Source organism: Xenopus tropicalis, chromosome 4 (genome assembly GCF_000004195.4).
Source record: "Xenopus tropicalis strain Nigerian chromosome 4, UCB_Xtro_10.0, whole genome shotgun sequence".
Lineage (NCBI taxonomy): Eukaryota > Metazoa > Chordata > Amphibia > Anura > Pipidae > Xenopus > Xenopus tropicalis.
The window spans coordinates 128,280,472-128,302,800 of record NC_030680.2 but is presented as its reverse complement, the minus strand read 5'-3'; the positions used below and the strand labels follow the sequence as shown (position 1 = coordinate 128,302,800).

The 22,329-nt window shown below is 40.7% G+C and overlaps 2 protein-coding genes across 2 annotated transcripts; one reads left to right on the top strand and one right to left on the bottom strand.

The window, feature by feature from the left end:
• Window positions 1–2,744: 2,744 nt before the first annotated feature.
• josd2 (Josephin domain containing 2) lies at window positions 2,745–11,330 on the top strand. Its single transcript, NM_001044464.1, has 4 exons — window positions 2,745–2,905; window positions 3,974–4,099; window positions 8,515–8,709; window positions 10,838–11,330. The coding sequence occupies exons 1-4, from the start codon at window positions 2,787–2,789 to the stop codon at window positions 10,950–10,952; spliced, it is 555 nt and encodes a 184-aa protein (NP_001037929.1). The 5' UTR covers window positions 2,745–2,786; the 3' UTR covers window positions 10,953–11,330.
• A 2,915-nt stretch (window positions 11,331–14,245) lies between these two features.
• Window positions 14,246–22,329, bottom strand: wfdc2 (WAP four-disulfide core domain 2). Its single transcript, XM_002935613.5, has 4 exons — window positions 22,184–22,329; window positions 19,256–19,393; window positions 18,959–19,099; window positions 14,246–14,408 (listed from the first exon to the last, which is right to left on the bottom strand). Exons 1-4 carry the CDS (start codon window positions 22,269–22,271, stop codon window positions 14,383–14,385), a joined length of 393 nt encoding a protein of 130 aa, XP_002935659.1. The 5' UTR covers window positions 22,272–22,329; the 3' UTR covers window positions 14,246–14,382.

Here is a 22,329-nt window from a genome sequence, read left to right as displayed (position 1 = left end):
ACACCTATATTACAGCTAAAAAATACATTTGTAGACAAGAAAAGGTACATATTCTTTAATACCTGTTTAAAAAGTATACTCAACTGCATTTAATCTCCTCCCTCCCTTCCCCCCTTTCCCCTCTCTTTTCCACCCCCCCCCCCCCACACTGTTATTAGTTTGGCCAATTAGGCCGCATAGATATCACAAATGAAAAATAGACAAATGCGGTTTAAGACAACTAATCTTTATTATATTTGGAAAACAAATGAATACATGTAATAAGCAAATACATGGTCTTTAAAAAGTTGAACATAATAAAAAATAAAGTAAAAAAAAATTCTTGGTTGAAGAATAAAATTTAAATGGTAGAGTGAATTATTTGCTATGTAAACAGTGTAATTTACGAATAAAAAGTATACCATAAAACTCATGACAGAATCATGACAGTGTGGTATATTTTCAAATTACATGGAAATAAAAGTAATGAGCAATTTTTTTAAAGTAGAAATCTGGCTTTTAAACAAAAATTTGTTAACACAAGACTCAAACCCTTTAATATACCTATTACTGTAACCTGTTTATGGAATAAATACCACTTTTAGGTGCTGAAATCCAACTGCAGAACAGTTCTTTTCTTTCTGCATCATTTCAAATCCTGGCAGGGGAGGAGGGACTAAAACATGATATTACAAATTGTAACAACTTCTCCACAGCATACAGACAGCATGCAGGAACCACATAACCCACAATGCATTGCGCTATGTTTGTTCTTTCCTTATTGACATCACATGTGCAGGGAACTGTGGGATTTGGCAGATGAAGGCTGAAGGCAGGAATTTGTTTTGAGCTTTAAAGTAGTCAGCCAGATCAGCAGAACAGGGGGTCGGGCTTACGTAACTGTTCCAAACCATATTATTACATTAAAAATCATGAAAAGTCTGCATATTTTGAAACAGCGTGGCCCGTTTTTCACTTAAGGTGAACATCTCATTTTAAGGAGAAAGAAAGGTAAAAACTAAGTAAGCTTTATCAGAAAGGTCTAAGTAAATACAGCCATAAGCACTCACAGAAGAGTGCTCAGAGAGTCCTCTATCAAAAGAAACACAGGATTTCTTGTCTGTTTGTTTTCCTGTGCCAGAGACACACAGCTCTCTCCTGCTCCCCCCTCCCTCAAGAATGCTAAGAACTTACTCCCCCCCTTAGGAATGTGGATCTGAGCCAATCCACAGGAAGCTGACTCATAGTCTTACTAACTGAGCATGTACACCGGTCTTGGTGCAGGAGCAAGGCATTATGGGAACTTTCTTTCATCTGAACAGGAGAAATATGGGGAGACTTAAGGGCACTATTGAGAGAACTGACGGTATGCCTGCACCTTGAGATTAACTCTTTATTAGCCTTTCCTTCTCCTTTAAACTGTTTATTACAGAATGAATAACTTGCATTAATAAATCAAAAGGTTTCTGCCAGCCATGCTACTACACAACTTTAGGCATTTGTTAAGTTTCAGTACCTAAATTTATTTATAAAGCGCCAACATATTCCGCAGCGCTGTACAATAAGTGGGTTTCATACATTGGACATACAGAGTAACATATAAAGCAATCAATAACCAATACAAGAGGTGAAGAGAGCCCTGCCCAAAAGAGCTTACAATCTACAAGGAGAAAGGGTTGAGAAAGATTTGAATGCAGTTGATGGGATGTTTGAATTGTATTGATTCATGGCTGTACTAATAAGTTTTTCAAATCGGTAATAAGGGAAAATGAACTAAATGTGAATTTGCGGATATGTATTATGGGCAGAATGTGCTCGTTAGAGATACTTGTCCCAGGGAATTATTTGTCCTTATAGGAATATTAGTTTAGGTTTGGAATTCTTCAGAACCACAGCAAGTAATTTGGGCTTCTATTCAACTGGAAGTGCAGGGTACAGAGGGCAAGTAAAGCTACTCTGTAGTTTCTAAAAGTGCCCATAACCTGGGAATATTTACTTGCCACCCAGTAATGGAACATCCTAATGATTCCTCCATCCATGGGGAATGACGTGTGATGAAACTTTTGTCATATCTTTGTTGTATTATCTGCAGGGTCATACACAGAGGCCCAAACAGCCCCCCCCCCCCCCCCAATAAATAGTGACTGTCTGTGGCACCTTACAGCCCCCTGGCATTCCCAGTACCCAGAGGCACAAACAGCCCCCCAGCCCAATAAATAGTGACTGTCTGTGGCACCTTACAGCAGCCCATCTGGCATTTGCCAGAACCCACTAACTGCCAGTTCAGCCCCAGATTCTTACAACAGATTCTGCCCCAGTACAGCCAATGTATTACTTTCCACACACCAGCCTTTCTGTTGCACCGCCCCCGATGACCCCCGGTAATTGGCAGGCTGCATCACCAATGAACACGCTGAGAGGGCGGAGTCTGCCCGAACCCCCTATTACCGCCCACCTCAGTTTCACAGCACACTCAATGTAGCTGTCTGTCTTAAACTAGAACCTGTATTTGAGCCTTTGCGCTGCCCTAAAAACGGCTGCAGGGGGAACTCCTCCGGTCACAGGCGTGGGTGTAGGGGGGAACTCCTCCGGTCACAGGCGTGGGTGTAGGGGGGACTCCAGGTTCTCTTTACATCTCTGCCACACAAAAACTTCTCCACAAATCGTATAACTCCTCCCATCTCTATGCGCACCGCCCCTTTTTACAGGCAACCACGTGACTCCGTCCTCCCTGTCACATGACCAGCTAGTAGGACAATGTGCAGCGGCAGCAGCAGTATCTGCCTGTCAGACCTTCCGGTATTGTTATGACCGAGTCGGTGTTCCATGAGCGGCAGCGGCTGGAGCTGTGCGCTGTCCATGCCCTCAATAACCTTCTGCAGAAACCGGAGTTCAGTCACCAGAGGGCTGAGGAGATCTGCCGGGGGTGAGAGACCAATGGGGCATGCTGGAATGTATAGGAGATAGGCTGTGTAAATACATCATCATTGTACTGTTCTGGCGGGGGAGATACAGTGGGGTTATAGGTTATGGTGAGAAGAGTAATGTATAGCCCTCATCCAGTAAAGGGACACTATGATGCTGTGGCTTGGTGTGTGTGGCTCTAAGGTACCTGGGAACATGGGGCACTTGAACTGTTTAGATTGTTAGCTCTGTTGATCAGGGCTCATTTTACCTCTTGTACTGGCCAGTCACTGTATGGAATCTGTGTGATTGTTGTATTCAGCAGCTGCCATAGAGCAGACCCAGATTGGTGTTTGCTGTTTATTAGTTCCCCTTGCCCCTTGCACTTTAAACTTAGTTGCCCCCTGGCGATTCATGCTAAGCCCCCCCCCATAGATTTACAGGGAGGGGACGCAGCGCAGTCATGGTACGCCAATACCCCTACCTGCTTTAAATTACTGGGTAATATCTTAGAGAATAAATATATATGTGTGTTAATAATAATTATGGTGCTGATTCATGGCTAGCTTATACCCTTATTATAACTGTCCAATGAGGGGTCATACTTGCAGCACAGAATTCTGGGAAATGTAGTTTAAAGTCAGTTGGAGGGGTGCAGTTTGGATACGAGAGATATGAATGTGATGGCACATAGGCCACTCTTAATAGTTCATCTGCCAAGAGTTAAATGCAAAACAATCCTGTATGGGGAGAGAGTATTGCTTGTCTTGCATTCCCAGCTCTGCCAAGTGGGTGCCTTAAAAGCTCTTGTCTCTGCCTGACACAGTGATCCTACTGTTACCCATTACACAGCTGCTGCTCGATAAATAAACAACAGTAATGCATGGAAGCCAAGGGCCCCTGGAGTACAAAGCTCTCAGAGTGGTGATTAATAATTAGTATGTACTTAGCCTGAATAGCACACTGCCTGAGATGGTTCCTCCCACTATGGTATAAGGCATGTATAAACGTGACTCAGATATTAAATATAGCCGGCTCTGTAATTAATCGCTTAGCTACCTATTTACACATTCTTTTCTCTGTGTCTCAGACTCGCTCCAAACTCTATGATTAACCCTCACCGCAGTCTTCTGGGTACCGGCAATTACGATGTCAACGTCATTATGGCAGCTCTTCAAACTATGGACTATGCAGCGGTTTGGTGGGACAAACGGAGGTAAGAGTAACATGTTGGCCATATTGGAACTAAAAGCATGAAAACTGAATAAAATGACTGTCTACTGGTAATGAAGTGACACGTGGCTACTTTTGTTGCTTAGCTTGTATACTTATGTCAGGGAGTTGCAATGGTATACACTAAAACTTCCTGTACAGCCTACTACAACATTTTACAAGTGTGTATTAAGGTGAGTGGCGGCAACAGACTTCATTAAAAGGGGTTGTTCGCCAACTTTTGTTGTATGTTATAAAATGACTACAGCTTTTCAGTTGGTCTTCATTATTTATTTTTTTTTATAGTTTTTTAATTATTTTGCATCCTCTTTAGACTCTTAACAGCTTTCAAATGGAGTCACTGACCCCTGCATCCATATAATTACTGCTCTGAGGCTTACATTTTATTTTTATTGTTACATTTTATATCTTATCTTTCTATTCAGGTTCTCTTCTATTCACGTTTCAGTCTCTCATTCAAACCACTTCCTGGTTGCTAAGGTAATTTGTACCCTAGAAACCAGATAGCTGCTGAAATACAAAGTGGAGAGCTGCAGAACAAAAAGTAAAATAACTAAAAAAAAATAAAAATACAAATAATAAAGAATGAAGACCAATTGCAGATTGTCTTAGAATAGCATTCTATGCTAAAAATTTACTCAAAGGTGGACAACCCCTTTAAAGAAATACTGACAGGTCCCTATGAAAATTTAGGACCATGTCAGTAATACTAAATAGTTGTGGCATGAAAGTCTGTATAGACATAAGTCCCCCAAAGCCACCCCAACTCAGTGATACCTGTTCATTACGCAGGGGACAGAGAGCAAAGGGAGACACAGGAGGTGGCTCAATCCTTCCATAGGCTAATTACAGATGAAAACAGCACTCCAGCCTATGGAAGGATCACACCACCCCAGGTCAGTGTGATTGACACAACTGCTGAGGATCCTTTTGCTGTGCTTAGGTAGGTGCCCCTGAGCTGGGGTGGCTTTGTGGCAGGACTGGACTGACAATATGTGGGTTCTGGCAAATGCCAGAGGGGCTGCTGTAAGATGCCATAGACAGTCACTATTTATTGGGCTGGTGGGGGGCTGTTCGAGCCTCTGTGTACTTGAAATGCCAGGACTAATTCTGAATCCCAGTTCAGACCTGCTTTGTGGGGCATTTGGCTTGCTAGATTTTTGCACCACAATACTGACACAGTCCTATGGATTTTCACAGGAACATGTCAGTGTTCCTTTAGGACAGGGGTCCCCAAGCTTTCTTACATGTCAGCCACAGTTAAATGTAAAAAGACTTGGAGAGCAACACAAGCACCATAAAAGTTCATGGAGGTGCCAAATAAGGGCTAAGATTGGCTATTAGGCAGCCTCTATACACACTATTAGCTTACAGGAGGATTTATTTGGTAGTAAATTTTTGTTTTTATTCAACCAAAACTTTCCACCAAGTCAGGAATTCAAAAATAACTACCTGGTTTGGGGGCACTGAGAGCAACATCCAAGGGGTTGGTGAGCAACATTTTTTCCCTCGAGCCACTGGTTGGGGATCACTGCTTTAGAATAACAAATGCCTCCATTTTTAGTATTTTGCACTTCTCACCCTGTCATTTGTAATGTCACTGGTGGGTTAAGGGCAGAAAAATGATTGTATAATGTAGACACTTATGGCTCACATCCCTGAAAAAATAAATTACATTTGCCAAAGAGGATGGCACATGAGGTTGACTTTCTTACCTCTTGATTAATATGTGAAATGATCCATAGAAATACCACATACAAAGTGCAGGGAAATCACAAAATGTAAAAAGAAACAGTTACAATTAGTGGGGGGGGGGGGGGGTCCTGTCTTTCTAGTCACTTACTTTAGAACAAGGGCCAACGCTTCCCTTGTTCCAAAGATGCCTGGGTCTTTTCCTCTGAGCACTGTGCTGCTATACTCTTCTGCTTTCCCAGCAGAAGAGGTTTCCCCAGGCTGGGGTCATAAGTGAGAGACTAGGAACACTGATGGGTTCTTAACAACTTTCCCTCCTGGTGATTCAACCTTTCCTTGTCTCTAAGCTCACTTGTCTCACTCAGCCAGTCCCTATTACTATAGAGTGCTATGGCAAGACATATGCTACACAAAAGTGACACCATTGCTGTGTGTGTGTTCGCTAGTGAGATGCATCTAAAAAGTCTAGTCATTATATTATACAATATTTTCTATAATTGCAACAAATGTCTAAGTCTTCTTGTTGGCTTTGAATGCAAGCATTCATTTCAGCTTCCTTAGCCCCTGTATTAGGGTTGTGCCTTCCTGGTTTCTTCCAATGCTTGGAGACAATTTGCGGCAAGGAGCTCTTTATAAACAAACCCCAGGCTTATCTAAGCTGCTGCCTTTGGTAGTGCATTAAAAGTGTGCCCCCTAGTGCTCACTTAGAAAGTAAATCTGCCCAGGGTCTGGCTGTGCTTTTCACCTTGTAACAGATAGAAAATCTGGCTTGAGATGCCGAATGTCAAGTTAGCAGGCATACAGCAGCTCTGTCCCTACTGCTTGCCATAAAGCAGGAGGTAAGTACAGGACCCCAAAATGGCTCGAGTGACTCACAAATTAGTAAGTACAGGGCCCCTATGTAGTTTGAATGATGGACAAGGAGCACAGAGACCTGCAGCGGATGGCTTCCATTTTTTTCACTTTGTGCCTCCCCTGAGAGATGGAGTTTCCTTCCAGTGCAGAGCTGAGTGAGACAGGGAGGCCCCATCTATGAGCGTAACGTGTTAGAACTAGATTTTAGTTTTTGCATTTTATTTTTTTTTTGTGCCTTAGAACAGTGAGACCCTTATTTCTATAAGACTTATGCTTCAGCACGCAAGGTAAAAACCTCCTCAGGAAATAAATAGCACAGCGGCAGCCTAGTGAATGAATAGTTATGATTCCAAGAAGGCGTCCCAATGAGCCCAGGCAGTCGGGTGCCAGGGAGTCTGCCGAGCCAGGCTGCTGGAGTGGATGGAAACTTTGTTTTTCGCTCTACCCATTGTATGGAAAATCATTTTGTTAACTCTTTTTGTGGAGCTTAAAATCAAGTTGAAACCTTGCAGAAGGACATTGTGTAATAGTTCAGATATGAAGCCTCGCATAGATCAGTAGCTGGTATACAAATGAGGCATTATTTATATATAGGTACCATGACATGTATCTTTACACAGATGAATTTGACTGTGACTTGCAGCCTTACCCAAGCCTTACCCGTTGTTGCTTATGGGATAAGGTTACAATTTGCCCCCTTTTCAACTGAAGACAGACAGAGGTCCCCCAGATGTTGTACAGATACAACTCTCAGCATTCCACTGTCCTTTGTAGTGAAAGGACAAGAAACTGTTTACATTAGGCCCCTGTAGAGGCCTCCCCCTGAACTGTACAACCCTCACTCCACAATAATGCCCCACACGCTCAGACCTAGTAGTAAATGATAAAGTACAGCGGAGGTTGGTGGCCACAGTGTGTGGCTAATTAAAGAATAACTAAAGCTTAACTAAAGAAGTAAGCCAGCAATGCTGTACATTATGTTTTGGGTTCTGTACCAGTCCAAGGCAAACACATCCCTTTAGCGGGAAGATCTGTGCCCCCAAAGATGCCCCAGTAGCCCCCCATCTTCTTTTCTGCTGATTCCCTGCACATGCTCTGTGCTGCTGGCACTTACCTGAGCTAAGGGGCCCACTCACAATATACTATAGAACAGTGATCCCCAACCAGTGGCTCGTGAGCAACATGTTGCTCCCCAACCCCTTGGATGTTGCTCCCAGTGGCCTCAAAACAGGTGTTTATTTTAAATTTCTGGTAAGGGGGCAAGTTTTGGTTGCATAAAAACCAAGTATAATGCCATACAGAGCCTCCTGTAGGCTGCCAGTCCACATAGGGACTATTAAGTAACCAATTATAGCTCTTATTTGCACCCCCAGGAACATATTTTCATGCTTGTGTTGCTCCCTAACACATTTTCCATTTGAATGTGGCTCACGGGTATAAAAGGTTGGGGATCCCTGCTATAGAATATAAATTTCACAATATAAGGCTGATTTTTAAATAATATAGATTAGTACATGGCAGCTCAAAAACCATAGAATTAGCATCAGAATTTATTAATCAGCTCTGTAGTATTAGATTCTATTCAGGCGGTGGGCCTCTTTCCACTTACCATGCCATCTATAGGGCCTCTTGTTGCCCATGATTGAAGTGAATGTATATCCCCCGGTTGAAAGGGTCTGCTCATAGTGATTTACTCTAACTGACTCTCCCACTGACTTCACACATGCATCTTTCTCCCATCATGCACAGCAGGAAGTAGGTTAGCAGTCCTCTGATATTATCTTTGGTGTTAGAGAGGCTTTTTAATGATGAAATGGAAAACTAAAATATGGAGGTCTTTTTATTTGATAGATCCCTGGAGAGTCTGGTTCTAAGTGAGATCTTTGGCTTCATCCTTAATATTCCATCTCCTGTTTCTCTGGGATTCCTCTCCCTGCCCATCACACGCAAACACTGGATCGCTGTGCGACAGATCGAAGGTGTTTACTACAACTTGGACTCCAAGCTGAAAGCACCAGTCAAACTTGGTGGCCCAAAGGAGTTAAAGTAAGTCCGTACTAAACCAACAATACTAAAGCTAGGAAATCTGATAATCCTTTATCACTCATCTCAAACTGAATTCATTGTTTATAAAGCTGTGATACTGTCTTTATAAACAGTGCAATAATTTGTTCATGATCTTCATCCCATCTACTATTTCAGCTGAAAATAATAATAAAGACACACCTAAAGTCTAGGCACACCTGTTTAGACTTTTAGAATTACCCATCTACTATTTCATGACACCTGACTGGATAGTAATAGACATTTCTATAAAATAGTTTAAAAACAAATAAATAAGGTTGAGGAGACTGCCTCATACAGACAAAAGCAAACAAAAGGCAGTCTCCTCAACCTTATTTATTTGTTTGTAGAACCACATGGTGACTCTGCCTAAGCTGATCAGAAAACCCTGCACTACACTGATGAGCCTCAAGAAAGACGAAATCGGTCTGTAGTTGGAATCTGATCAGCTATTATCCTGGCTTCAGCTTTAAACCCAGTGGGTGAGCTGTAGCCTACAGGATAAACCCATGTAAATGGGATTTTTTTTCATTCCCAGAATTCCTTTTGTTTGCTTTTATAAAATAGTTTTAAATACTTTAAATGTATTTATTGCTCCCAGTTTGTGAATTTGTGTCATTATTGTGCTGTAGCTTTCAGGCCCGGACTGGCAATCTGTGGATTCTGGCAAATGCCAGAGGGGCTGCTGTAAGATGCCATAGACAGTCACTAATTATTGGGCTGGGGGGGGAAGTCTGTTTGGGCCTTTGAGTACTTGAAATGCCAGGGCCTATTTTAACTCCCAGTCCAGGCCTGGGGGATTTGCCAGTTAGGTTAGCCCTATAAGGTATATGGGTTTAAATATCTATGCTATGGAGGCGCCCCACCCACAGTGAGATCATCTTGCTTTGAGAATAACTCTCAGCTTGTGATCCTTGCACGGCACAGAGATTTATCATGGTTTCTTTGCTTTAAAGAGGGCATCATTGTGAAGTTATTTTATAATTGCGGTGTATATTTGTGACACTCTTCAGTAGTGCTATAATTATAAATATATATGTGTATATTCAAACACAGGCAGCAACTATTTAGACGTCATTGAAATAATGGTGGTTAAATGGCTCCTTTGCCTTTTGGGAAGTATGTTAGTAAGGCTCATTTGTGCTGAATAGATATAGAGATCAGTGTTGCTCCACTTAAATCATCTAGTTACGGTATTCCAGGAGTCCAGTAAACGTATGAGTGTTCTTGGAATAGCGTAGGAGTGGCAATACAGTCAGTATTGTGCATTGCCTGAATCATCCTGAAGAACAGGAATGTCAAAGTTGTCTTCTCCTATAAACTAATACATAAATAAAAGGCATGAAATACCTGTAACGTGGATCTTCTTAATCAGTGCCGAGTAAGGTCACTAGTAATTATCAGCGTCATGACATCAGTGATGTCATTTATGTCAGCCAGTGGCCTGTATTCTTTTTGTTTTAAAGTGATACTGACACTAAAAAAGCTTTCAAAATATCAACATGAACATATGAAATATGACAGCCAACCTGACTGTCCCTTGTCAGCCTGTCAGTTTTAGCTTCTAATCTGCTGCTCAAATATGGCAGCCCCCTTATAGAGGAACATGGGGGATCAGATAGGGAATGTAAAAGCATCAGGGAAATACCTTTATGGCAAAATTATAAATAGCATGAAAATACAGTGTTATAAAAGGTCTACTTTCTTATGTCAGTATCTCTTTAATTGCAGTGCAATCAGCAGAGTAAAGGGGTGGTTCAGCTTTAAGTTAACTTTTATTATGTTATAGAATGGGCAATTCTTAGCAACTTTTACTTGTTCTTCATTTTTTTAATTTGTATAGTGTTTGAATTTGTTTGCCTTCCTCTTCTCCTGACTCTTTCCATCTTTCAAATGGGGGTCGCTGACCCCAGCAGGCAAAAAACTATTGTTATTGTTACTTTATATTCCTCATCTTTTTATTCTGGCTCTTTCATATTCCATTATTTAAACCACTGCCTGGCTGTTAGGGTAATTTAGAACCTAGCAACCAGATAAGTGCTGGAATTCTAAACCATTTGCAAATCGGTCTACATCATACTAAAAGCTCATTTCCTGTTCCTGTTTGCAGGGAGTTTCTGCATGGCTGCATCTCAAGAGGCTCCTGTGAGATCCTGCTGGTGGTCCGGAGGGACGTGGAGGATGCCCGGCTGTGGATAAGCACAGAGGAGCAGGCAGGGACATGAGCACTGAGCTCGCAGAGCTTCCCACGTTTATAATGCTGCCTGCCTCCTCTCTCAGCTGGGCTGAGCTGCTCTCCCAAAGACTTTAATTTATCACCCTGTAACCTGAAGACTGTTCCCATAGTATTTATTTATGTCAGTTTGCTCTCCTGCCGACGCAGGGCTGACTTTCTAACCACAAGTATTATTGTGGGGGATTATAAAAAGTTCTATAAATGTCACCTGACTTTATGCAACATGCATCTGATTTTTTACTCTAATATGCACATCTGCTGATGCCTTAATTGTCATTTTCTTTATACTCGGTGCTCAAAGGAATATATATTTCCATGCACACTGAAAATGTTTTATTTCTAATTCGATTAAATGTTTTTTAAATTAGGTTTTTGTAGCTGTGCATTCATCCGCCTCATCAGTTCGTTATGGTGAAACTGCATTTTGCATTGCCCTCGTTCTCGACTAAGGCAGTTAGACCAAGAGACCCTGTTTGTCCTCTCTACATTCGGAGGTCATTTTTTTGCTGCTGGTGAAACTATAATAAATTAATTCCACTATATTCTGCAGTGTTGTACAATAGACAAGCGTGTTCATGAAACATGCATACAAATTATATACGGACAGTAAAGAAGGTCCTGTTCATTAGAGCTTACAATCAAAACGAATGCAAAGATTTATAGGACAAGAAAACCACATTTTGAACTTTTTAGGGGTTTTGTAATTAAAGGCACTAAGTTTGCCCAGAAGCAGTAACCCATACCAACCAATCAGCAGGTAGAATTTTCTGGTCACCTGTTTAAAAGCAAACACCTTATTAGTTGCTATAGGTTACTGCTACTGGGCAAACTTATTGCCGTTTAATACATATGGGGGTTTGAGCTGTGGTTTCAGAAGTATCAACAGGCACCAAGGAGAAACAACAACTATGATTTTTGTTATTTCTTGAGCAAGCAGGGAAATTAATTGTAATGTCGCAAGGGGGGGACAACTGTGGACAACTTATCTCCCCAAAACCGCTCCACTGGCAATAAAGGGAATTGCTGTTGGAAAGGCCTACACATCACGTAGTAGTAGAGATGTATTGTGAGCGACTAATCTTCCTGTGGGACATTACCCTAAAGCTTCTTCATATTTTGTCCCTGGGGGGTTAGACAATTAGATTACCTATATACAACTCCCTACCTTTCCACCTTTGTTAGCAGTAGTCAGGCAGGTTAATTGGCTTCTAACTAAATTGACCATAGCGTGTGAATATGGTAGGGACCTTAGATTGTAAGCTCCTCTGGGACAGGGACTAATGTGAATAATCTCTGTAAAGCACTGCAGAAATGTGCCAATGCTATATAAATAATAATGGCAGAGCAGAAAGGACATATAAGAGCAGTGCCATATTTTCTATAATAGGTACCTTCAGACATGCAGCTAGGGCAACAGCTTTGGGGTGGTGGTTCACAGGTGCCTACATATTAAAGGAACAGTAACACCAAAAAATGAAAGTGTATAAAAGTAACTAAAATATAATGTGCTGCTGCCCTGCACTGGTAAAAGTTGTGTGTTTACTTCAGAAACCCTACTATAATTTATATAAATAAGCTGCTATGTAGCCATGGGGGCAGCCATTCAAAGGAGAAAAGGCACAGGCACATAGCAGATAACAGATAAAACACTATTGAATTCTACAGAACTTATCTGTTATCTGCTATGTAACCTGTGCGTTTTCTCCTTTTTTCCAGCTTGAATGGCTGCCCCCGTGGCTACAGAGCAGCTTATTTATATAAATTATAGTAGGGTTACTGTAGCAAACACACCAGTTTTACCAGTGCAGGGCAGCAGTGCATTATATATTTATTACTTTAAAGCTATTTCATTTTTTAGTGTTACTGTTCCTTTAAACATGATGTTTTTAAAAAAAAAAAATACCCCCCCCCCAGCCTGCCACTAGACACTCGTGAGTTAATCTAGCGGTGGAGCCGAAGGGGAGGGAGGTACCACTGTCCTATGAGACTGACACGTGCAAAGGCTGTACTGGGCATGCATTGACTGGGATAGGGACAGGCAGAGGGACCATTTCTAGGGCACAGCTGGATAGCCGCAAGTCTGGGAAGCTGAGGAGAAAGAAAGGTGACATTGGCATTCTGAAACCCCAGATTAAAAAAAAAAAAACACAGAAAAAAAGAATGAAAGGGAGGCAGTGGCATGTGCTGCAGTGTGGGAAGCGTTATATCCCCACTGGGCATGGGGCAGTAGGAAGCCTCTGCACCCTGTAGGAGACATTGCTCAGTTGGAGTGATTTGATGAAGTACTTCATTTTACTAAAGCTCAAATGTATTTTTAAGGAGTGTTTATAGTTTTGTGTTTATGGATTCACTTTAATAGTCAAAGAGTGTGTTTGTACTGTGTGGCATTCTGTAGTATTTCTTTCTAAAGGAATGCTTTCATCATTTCTCATAAAATACCAATAAAAAAAGTGATTTATGCTGTAATGCGCCATTTAGAGCAGGTTAAATCTGTCAGCAGATGTTGTTGAAAGAGTTGCCACCCGGTGGTATTTGACTGGCCTAGCCTGTTAGCCGGTAACTCGCGAGCTAGGGCCAGGGCCTGGCCTTTATTACAAATCAGCTGACAATTTAACCATGGCACTTAGTGTTAAGGATCTGATCTGCCCATTCCATGCCCAGTGATGTCATAGTCACTCTACTGTGACAACATTCTTACACCCCAATGTGGTCACCAATGCTAGCCAGAAAGTTTTAGCAGTAAAGATGCCAACCCTACCTCAACCCTCGCCACTGCAGGCTGGTAAGATTAACCCTGAAAAGTGGCATCCCTAGTTGTTGTGAGCTTAAAAAAAAGTATCAGGTTTCAGAACACATAATTAGATCAATAAATATTGAACAAGTCATAAGATAAAATACCAAAGACTCATTTATGATAGGGCAGCGCAAAACTATAGCACAGACCTGCCCCAATCAAAGCACAGTTTAATGCTTGCTCTTGTCTATACAAAAGGATAGATGGCATTTATTGGTCTACTTGTCTATAGAAAGGATAGATGGCATTTATTGGTCTACTTGTCTATAGAAAGGATAGATGGCATTTATAAGTCTTCTGTTGCTTACCCTATTACCCCTGTGTAGATATTCAAGCTCAAATGAAGAAGGTGCCCAGGGCAAATTCTGCCTTACTGCCACCCACAGTACCCTGCTCATATCTGCACATCTCTCTGATGTCACAAGTGAAAAGATAACATCTACCACATTGCAAATGTATTTATATTCTCAATTATTTCAAAAGTCTGGAATGGATTAAAAAATATAACAGGAAGTTTATTTTTTTTATTCATTAACTGTACAATAAAGCTGGTTATCCTGAAGGGGTGAGCCGCTGATCATCTAGTAGCAATCAGGTGACTTGGTTCTTTACCGTCAGTCTGTGCTTAGGTTGCACTTATTTCCTTCAGCTCTGTGAATAACAACAATCAGAAGAGACATTGGAGTGTTTATTTAGGAGAGTCTGGGTATTGCATAATAATATGAGTGCCCCTTAACTCAGACCTGTGTTTGTGCAAGAACTGAATGGGAACTAACCCTTTCTATTACACATAACTGAGCAGTAAAGTAAGTTTTCAGTGACCCTAAATCAGTTTGCCCATTAAAGAATAAGTAAACCATGAAAAATGTAATGTAAACTCAGGGTACTTTTCTAAGCACTATTGCAATGAATTTTATAATTACAGCACCACCTGCTGGTCAGTTCTTGTAACTGTAAAAACAGAGAGATGTAACTTCAGAAGGGAAACAAAGGAGTATTCTGATGTTGCTCTTTCCCACCTCATTCCTGAGCAGAGCATGGTCAGATCATTTCTTTGTTTCCCTTCTGAACATATACTGTATCTCTCTGACTGTACAGTTACAGGAACTGACCAGCAGGTGGCTCTGTTGTTACAAAGTTCATTATTTTGCCAGTTAATAAAAACTTAAATAGCTCTGAAACTAAATAAATAATGTAAATTGCAAAAGTGCACAGAAAAGCGTCCTAAACATTTTTACATTAAATATTTTTTTAAGGTTTACTTATCCTTTAACAAACTTATTTAAACATAGGGCACTAGGATTTTCTACATAGGAATAGGAAGAAAGGGAATTTGTTATGATCAGGCAGTAACAGAACAGCATGGTCAGAGGAGGATTCAAGTTGTATGCATAGCAAAAGAAGCCAACCAGCATTATTCATTTCATGCCTATATAGCATACAGATTCTTCATTAAATAAACTTTTGTATGGCTTGCAACTGAAAATGCTGGAGATGCTAATTCTCTATTAACCCAAAAATCGTGACTGTGAGACTTCTTTTATTGTTATTCTTTATGACATTCTGTTCGGGACCTCTCCTATTCAATTTCCATTCTAACTTCCAAACTGCTGTTTGTTTGCTAGGGTAATTAAGTCCTAGTAACCAGATTGCATTTAAAGAAAATGTATATCCCCCCCAACCAGATTAATGTAAAAGTATAATTTCATCTGAGAACTTTTGCAATGTATACATTTGTGTTCCTAGTTTTTAATATATTAGAATGTTTACACTGCTACTATAATGAAATTGGAACAACAGCGCCACCTGCTGGTCAGTTGTGCAGATCGGCCTGACAGAAATCAGAAGAAGAAGAGGAAAGTCTTCTGATTTTGCTATTTGTAGAAAAGAACAGAGAAGAGTCATTTGTCGTTCCTTTGCTCTTTGGAAGCAGGGTGGTATTAAGTTTTAGATGCCAGAGTGTGTCCATTCCTGAAATAAGGAGCATTATGAACAACGTTCCAAGGGGATTCACTTGCTGTACATTTAGGCAGGACAAGGTGTGACGGCTGCTATATCCCAAGCACACTAGTAATTATTTAAATATTTTATAAAGCTGTTCCTTGTGTCAGTGTAGAAGCTGCAGCCCAGTAGCATCTATTTTAGGGTAGAGATTTGGTACCCAGTATCCAAATCCCTAATATTGATTCATCAATTGCTGCTATGTCTGCAATTATTTTAATATCATTCTCCATCACCATTTTCACTTTGTCTCTCTCATCCACTGTCAGCGGATGTGCTAGTGAGTACTATTATTCCAGTGGTATTCACAATTTTTTGGGTTAACCTTTCATCAGGGTACACCTTGCTGTATGACAAGTTTATAGCACTTTTCAAATAACACAAATATCAAGAGAGCAAATACATCTTCACCCACAATTCTGGTTATTTAATTGGTCATCAGGCTTCCCCCACCTTGCACCTGCGGCTTTAGCAACCCATGAGCAGGAGGTAGCCTTACAATGCGGGAATCATACTACAGGTATGGGATCTGTTATCCAGAATGATCAGGACCTGGGGCTTTCCCAATAAGGGGTCTTTCTGTAATTTGGACCTCCACACCTTTAGTCTACTGAAAAAATAATCTAAACATTGAATAACCCCAACAGGATTATTTTGCCTCTAATGAAGATTAATTATATCTTAGTTGGGATCAAGTACAGGTACTGTTTTATTATTACAGAGAAAAGGGAATCATTTAACCATTAAATAAACCCAATAGGGCTGTTCTGCCCCCAATAAGGGGTAATTATATCTTAGTTGGGATCAAGTACAAGGTACTGTTTTATTATTACAGAGAAAAGGGAATCATTTAACCATTAAATAAACCCAATAGGGCTGTTCTGCCCCCAATAAGGGGTAATTATATCTTAGTTGGGATCAAGTACAGGTACTGTTTTATTATTACAGAGAAAAGGGAATCATTTAACCATTAAATAAACCCAATAGGGCTGTTCTGCCCCCAATAAGGGGTAATTATATCTTAGTTGGGATCAAGTACAGGTACTGTTTTATTATTACAGAGAAAAGGGAATCATTTAACCATTAAATAAACCCAATAGGGCTGTTCTGCCCCCAATAAGGGGTAATTATATCTTAGTTGGGATCAAGTACAGGTACTGTTTTATTATTACAGAGAAAAGGGAATCATTTACCCATTAAATAAACCCAATAGGGCTGTTCTGCCCCCAATAAGGGGTAATTATATCTTAGTTGGGATCAAGTACAGGTACTGTTTTATTATTACAGAGAGAAGGGAATCATTTAACCATTAAATAAACCCAATAGGACTGTTCTGCCCCCAATAAGCGGTAATTATATCTTAGTTGGGATCAAGTACAGGTACTGTTTTATTATTACAGAGAAAAGGGAATCATTTAACCATTAAATAAACCGAATAGGGCTGTTCTGCCCCCAATAAGGGGTAATTATATCTTAGTTGGGATCAAGTACAGGTACTGTTTTATTATTACAGAGAAAAGGGAATCATTTAACCATTAAATAAACCCAATAGGGCTGTTCTGCCCCCAATAAGGGGTAATTATATCTTAGTTGGGATCAAGTACAGGTACTGTTTTATTATTACAGAGAAAAGGGGAATCATTTGTAAAATGTGAAATATTTCAAAAAGGAGTCTATGGGAGATTTTCATTATTTCCATTATTCAGAGATTTAAGGATAACAGGTTACCAGACAATAGACCCTATACTTGTATTACAGCTTCTCATAGATCTTGTTTGGATCATATGTATTCATTGCCACAGTGGTGTTTGGCCAGAAACAATTAGATAAGAAAACCCTTTTATTGGCTACTGTTATATACTAAAATATGGTTAAATGGATAATCATTTGGTGCCTTGAAGAACAAACAGCTCCACTGTTCTATTAAGTGGGCTGGCGGGGGGATGTTTGTGTACTTGGAATACCAGGGCCTATTTTGAATCCCAGTTCAGGTCTGTGGGCAAGTTCAAATTGTTTTGAAGGGGCTTGTAAGGAAGATTATCTGATCAGTTAATGGGAATCAATATCCTTTATTCTAGAAGCAACAGTATTCACTGTAGTTCAGAGACAGTGGTTTCATTCCCCTATCCCAGTGATCCCCAACCAGTGGCTCAGGGGCAACATGTTGCTCGCCAACCCCTTGGATGTTGCTTCCAGTGCCCCCAAACCAGGGAGTTATTTTTGAATTCCTGATTGAATAAAAACAAGATTTCCTACCAAATAAAGCCCCGGTAAGCTGATAGTGTGCATAGAGGCTGCCTAATAGCCAATCTCAGCCCTTATTTGGCTCCTCCATGAGCTTTTATGGTGCTTGTGTTGCTCTCCAAGTCTTTTTACATTTGACTGTGGCTCACGAGTAAGAAAGGTCGGGGACCCCTGCCACTTTTGTGACGAAATAATTTGTCCAGTATTTTATCATGGTGTTTACTCTCAGCTATTCTACATTACAACTAAATAGCAGTCCCTAAAAAAAATCAGCTACGGTTTTGCAGCTTATTAATCTCTCATGTTCGAAGCTATTAAACATTCACCATCCAAGTCTACCATTCAACCTAGCCACCTTTAGTTTCTGCTATTAGGGAATTGGGACGGCAACAATGTTTGTCAATTATCCTTATTCTAGAAGAGGACAGACAACTTCTTTGATGCAACATAAAGTTTAAGGTAGCACATATGGACTGCCAGTTATGGCAGTATCAATAGACCCTGGTCCATCTTGGGGATAATGTCAGGATAAAATCCAGGTTTTGGGTTATTCTTAGACCACAGTGTTACATAATGATACCCAACCTTTACTTGTGAGCCACACAAGCATGAACAAGTTATTTGGGGATGCCAAATAAGGATAGTTATTGGCTATTTGGTAGCCCCATAAGGACTGCTGGCCTACAGGAGGCTCTGCTTGGAGTAAAACTGTGTCTCTGAGCTTCAAAGACATGCCTCCAAGCCAGAAATGTAAAAATGGGCACCTACTTAGAGGCCACTGGGAGCAACATGTTGCTCACAAGCCACTGGTTGGGGATCACTGGGCTATGCCTCAGTAGAAACCTATAAAAAAAAATTAAATACTGAGGCAACACTTTCAGCTACACTAACCTTTATGTTCAGGAGGAATATGGCAGCAAAGTAGTCCCTTTGGCCTTAGTCTACAAATGAATTACCTATTGGGAGATGGCAGGCATAACCTCCACAGCCTGTAGGGCAGCATTTTAAGTGTCCTTCGCATTTGCTGTCAGATTTGCAGTCAGCAGTTGTTTCACAGGACGTCTGATTTGAAGGTTTGGGACAACTTCCTGGTTTCTCTAAAAGAAAAATAAACGTGTTTGGATGATATGTTGCGGCAGAACTGCAGAAGACTAAACTATGTAAATTACAGAGCACTATGAATGGGTACAATGATATCGGAGAATCCCAAATATTGAATATTCAGAAGAAACAGACTGTAGATTTATTCCTACCATCTGGCTCTAGACACTGGAGACCATCGCATCCCGTCTTGCAGCATTTGAGATTACTGTCACAGTCTGTGTCTGTTTTACATTCTTTGCCACATATTCCAAGAGACAGATTTGTGTCCGGGCAAACGCCAGCTTTATCTGGGAGAAAACAAAGGTAAATTATAGAGACCAAACTGGACAGAAAGTAACCCAATTAAAGCTTAGGGTGGCTAATTGGTAAAGCCAAACTAAATGATTGTTCTCCCAATATTCACATATTACCTTCTATAAAGGCAACCAATAAGATATTTGCTTTAAACAGGTAACCAGTAGATTTACCTGCTGATTGGTTGCTATGGGTTACTGCTCCTGGGCAAACTTAGTGCCTTTTATTACATAACCAACAACATTTGCATGCAGAGCTGCTATCAGAAAATTTGTGGACCCGCACAAGCTATTTATATGGGCCTCCCATAAACACAAGCACGCAGTACTAAAATTTTGCCCATGCCCCTCGTGTGTGCAATATAAACAGCTGATGTAACTCTATAATAAGCAGTTCATAGAAAAAGTTCTATTAATGAACGTGCTAATTAACAGTCAGTTTATTGTGGGTCAGTGGAGTTTGCCCTAAGGTTAAACCCTACAATCCTTCCGACCCTGCTCTGTGCTGGCATTGCTTCATATGGAAATTATGTGAGGTTTTTGCACAAGGTTACATAAACTATGTAAAGTTTTGGGCCCAATAACTAGTCAGCCCAATGATGTTCCTGTGGGGCCCAAAAATCAGCCATTACCCTGCTGAAAAGCTAATGTAGAAAATGCTCATAAAATTCAGTAAATAGATCCCAAAATAAATTTCTCATGTTATTCTATAATAACCAGTCCATATAAATAGTTAATTAATGTGCTAATAAGTCAGTCAGTTCACTGGGGGCAGTGGAATTTACCTTAAGTTTTTAATTCAATGTTGGTCAGTGGGGTTTGCCCCCTGCCTGCCCGCTCAAGCTTCACTGCATTGTATTTCACTTAATACACAAGTTTCTAGGCAGTTTACAATACGTTTTTGCGAACACAAATTGCGTATCTTTCGCAACACAGCCAGGCCTGTGTGCCATGGGTGCTAAGGTTGTAGGTAACATAAAAAGTCTAGGGCTAAGGGCAGTGGCACACAGGAAGATTAGTTACCTGCGATAAATCTTCGTTACTGCAGGCGACTAATCTTCCCGAAATGCCATCTCACTGCCCTTACAAACAGAAAGTATAACTTTTTAATAAGAGCAAAAGGGTAGCTTTTGTTTGCTCCAAAGTAGCTGTTTAGTTTTACCTGGATGGCTTTAAATTTCTCTTTATTGTCGTGGTCACATAGACAGTTAAAAGCACTGTGCTCATTGTTATTGTTTCTCTGTTCTCCCACCACTCCCCACCTCCCCCTTCCCCAATGCTTTATTTGCTCATACTCAAAGTGCCATGCATGGGTAATTCAACCCCTAATTTCACAAACATATCAGAGTGGCTTTGCTTTGAAATTGCCCCATTGTCAGTCAACAGAGAAACCATATGATGGGCTGAGAATAGAGAGGCTTTCATCAAATGTAAAGATTTTGAAGTTATGTACACGCTAGGAATTCCTGGGCCCCTGGAAGACTGCAGTGTCTGGCTGATTTTTTGTTACACCTTAGTTGTAAGTGTATCAGGCAAAATATCTGCTTGATCTTTGTGCTCAACGTGCAAAATAAAAGCATAATGTAGAGACACAATGATAACAGACATGTGCTTGCTTCGAGGTACAGGACCCATGGCACTAGAGTGCTAGATGTAAAGTGGGAATCAACCCTATTCAGGAATTAATCAATAGCTCTAAATAGAACAAGACATAATCAAATATTTTTATCATGAAATAGTACACCCTCTTGAGCAGATCTTTAATGCAGTATAAATGGAAAAAGACATCCTGTAGGTCAGTGATCCCCAACCAGTGACTCACAAGCAACATGTTGCTCATTGCCCACCTTGATGTTACTACCAGTTGCCTCAAAGTAGATGCCCATTTTTATATATCTGGCTTGGAGGTAAGTTTTGGAAGCCCAGAGACACAGTTGTACTCCAAACAGAGCCTCCTGCAAGATACCAAATAGTCAATCACAGCCCTTATTTGGCACCCCTAAAGAAGGTTTTACATGCTTGTGGGGTTCCCCAACACTTTTTACATCTGAGTGTGGCTCTTGAGTAAAAAGGTTGGGGATCCCTGCTGTAGGGCATAAATGTATATTCTTGTAGCACCTTTCCTAACCTTTCCTTATTAAAGGGGCAATGGAATCAGACAATAATACATGTGTCCTGCTCTGTATTAGGAAATCTGCCTGGCAGTCTAAATATCGGTAGGAGCACAGAGGGAGGAATAAAATGGGCTATAGATTTCCTTGCATCATGTTTGGATACAGACAAGAGAGAGAGTGTGCCCTAATAAGAGTACAATTCCCATTTGAATCTTTATATTTCAAAGTATTTGAAATGGAGAAGGAATTTCTATTCTTCAGACTATGCAGAAGGTTTCGGCGTAATCCAAAAGGTAATTGTACTGTAGAGACAGAGCCAGATTTCCTTACAAAGAAGCCTTTGTGTGAGTCTGGAAGGTGCCGTTGGGTCAATGCTCTCAAATTCCCTGGAGCCTCTTAAACAAACCACCTGAGAACTGTCTACATGAGTCAAAGGTACATAAAATAAGAATTAAAATGTGTTTAATGGGGCTAATTTCTGTTTCTTTTTGCCAGTTTTTATTTAAAATCATTGCTCTATCCACAAAGGAAAAATATTTTTTTTTCTTCACCTTCTGAACGTATCTAGGAACTGGGCATATTGTTACTGCCTCAACCAATTCTATTTCTACCAAGCCCCCCCCCCACCCCAACATTAGTATATTGGAACAGTTCTACACAGTTCTCTTACCTCCTTGGGGGGCAGTTGTGTTTGTGGATTCCTGGGTACATGCCAGCTTCACCAGAAGGGCTGCAAAAAGGCAGAGTGCAACCTTCATTCTGTTCCTAGCAGGAGGTCATTGCCTGCACTCACTCAGATTGTATATAAACCTCAGT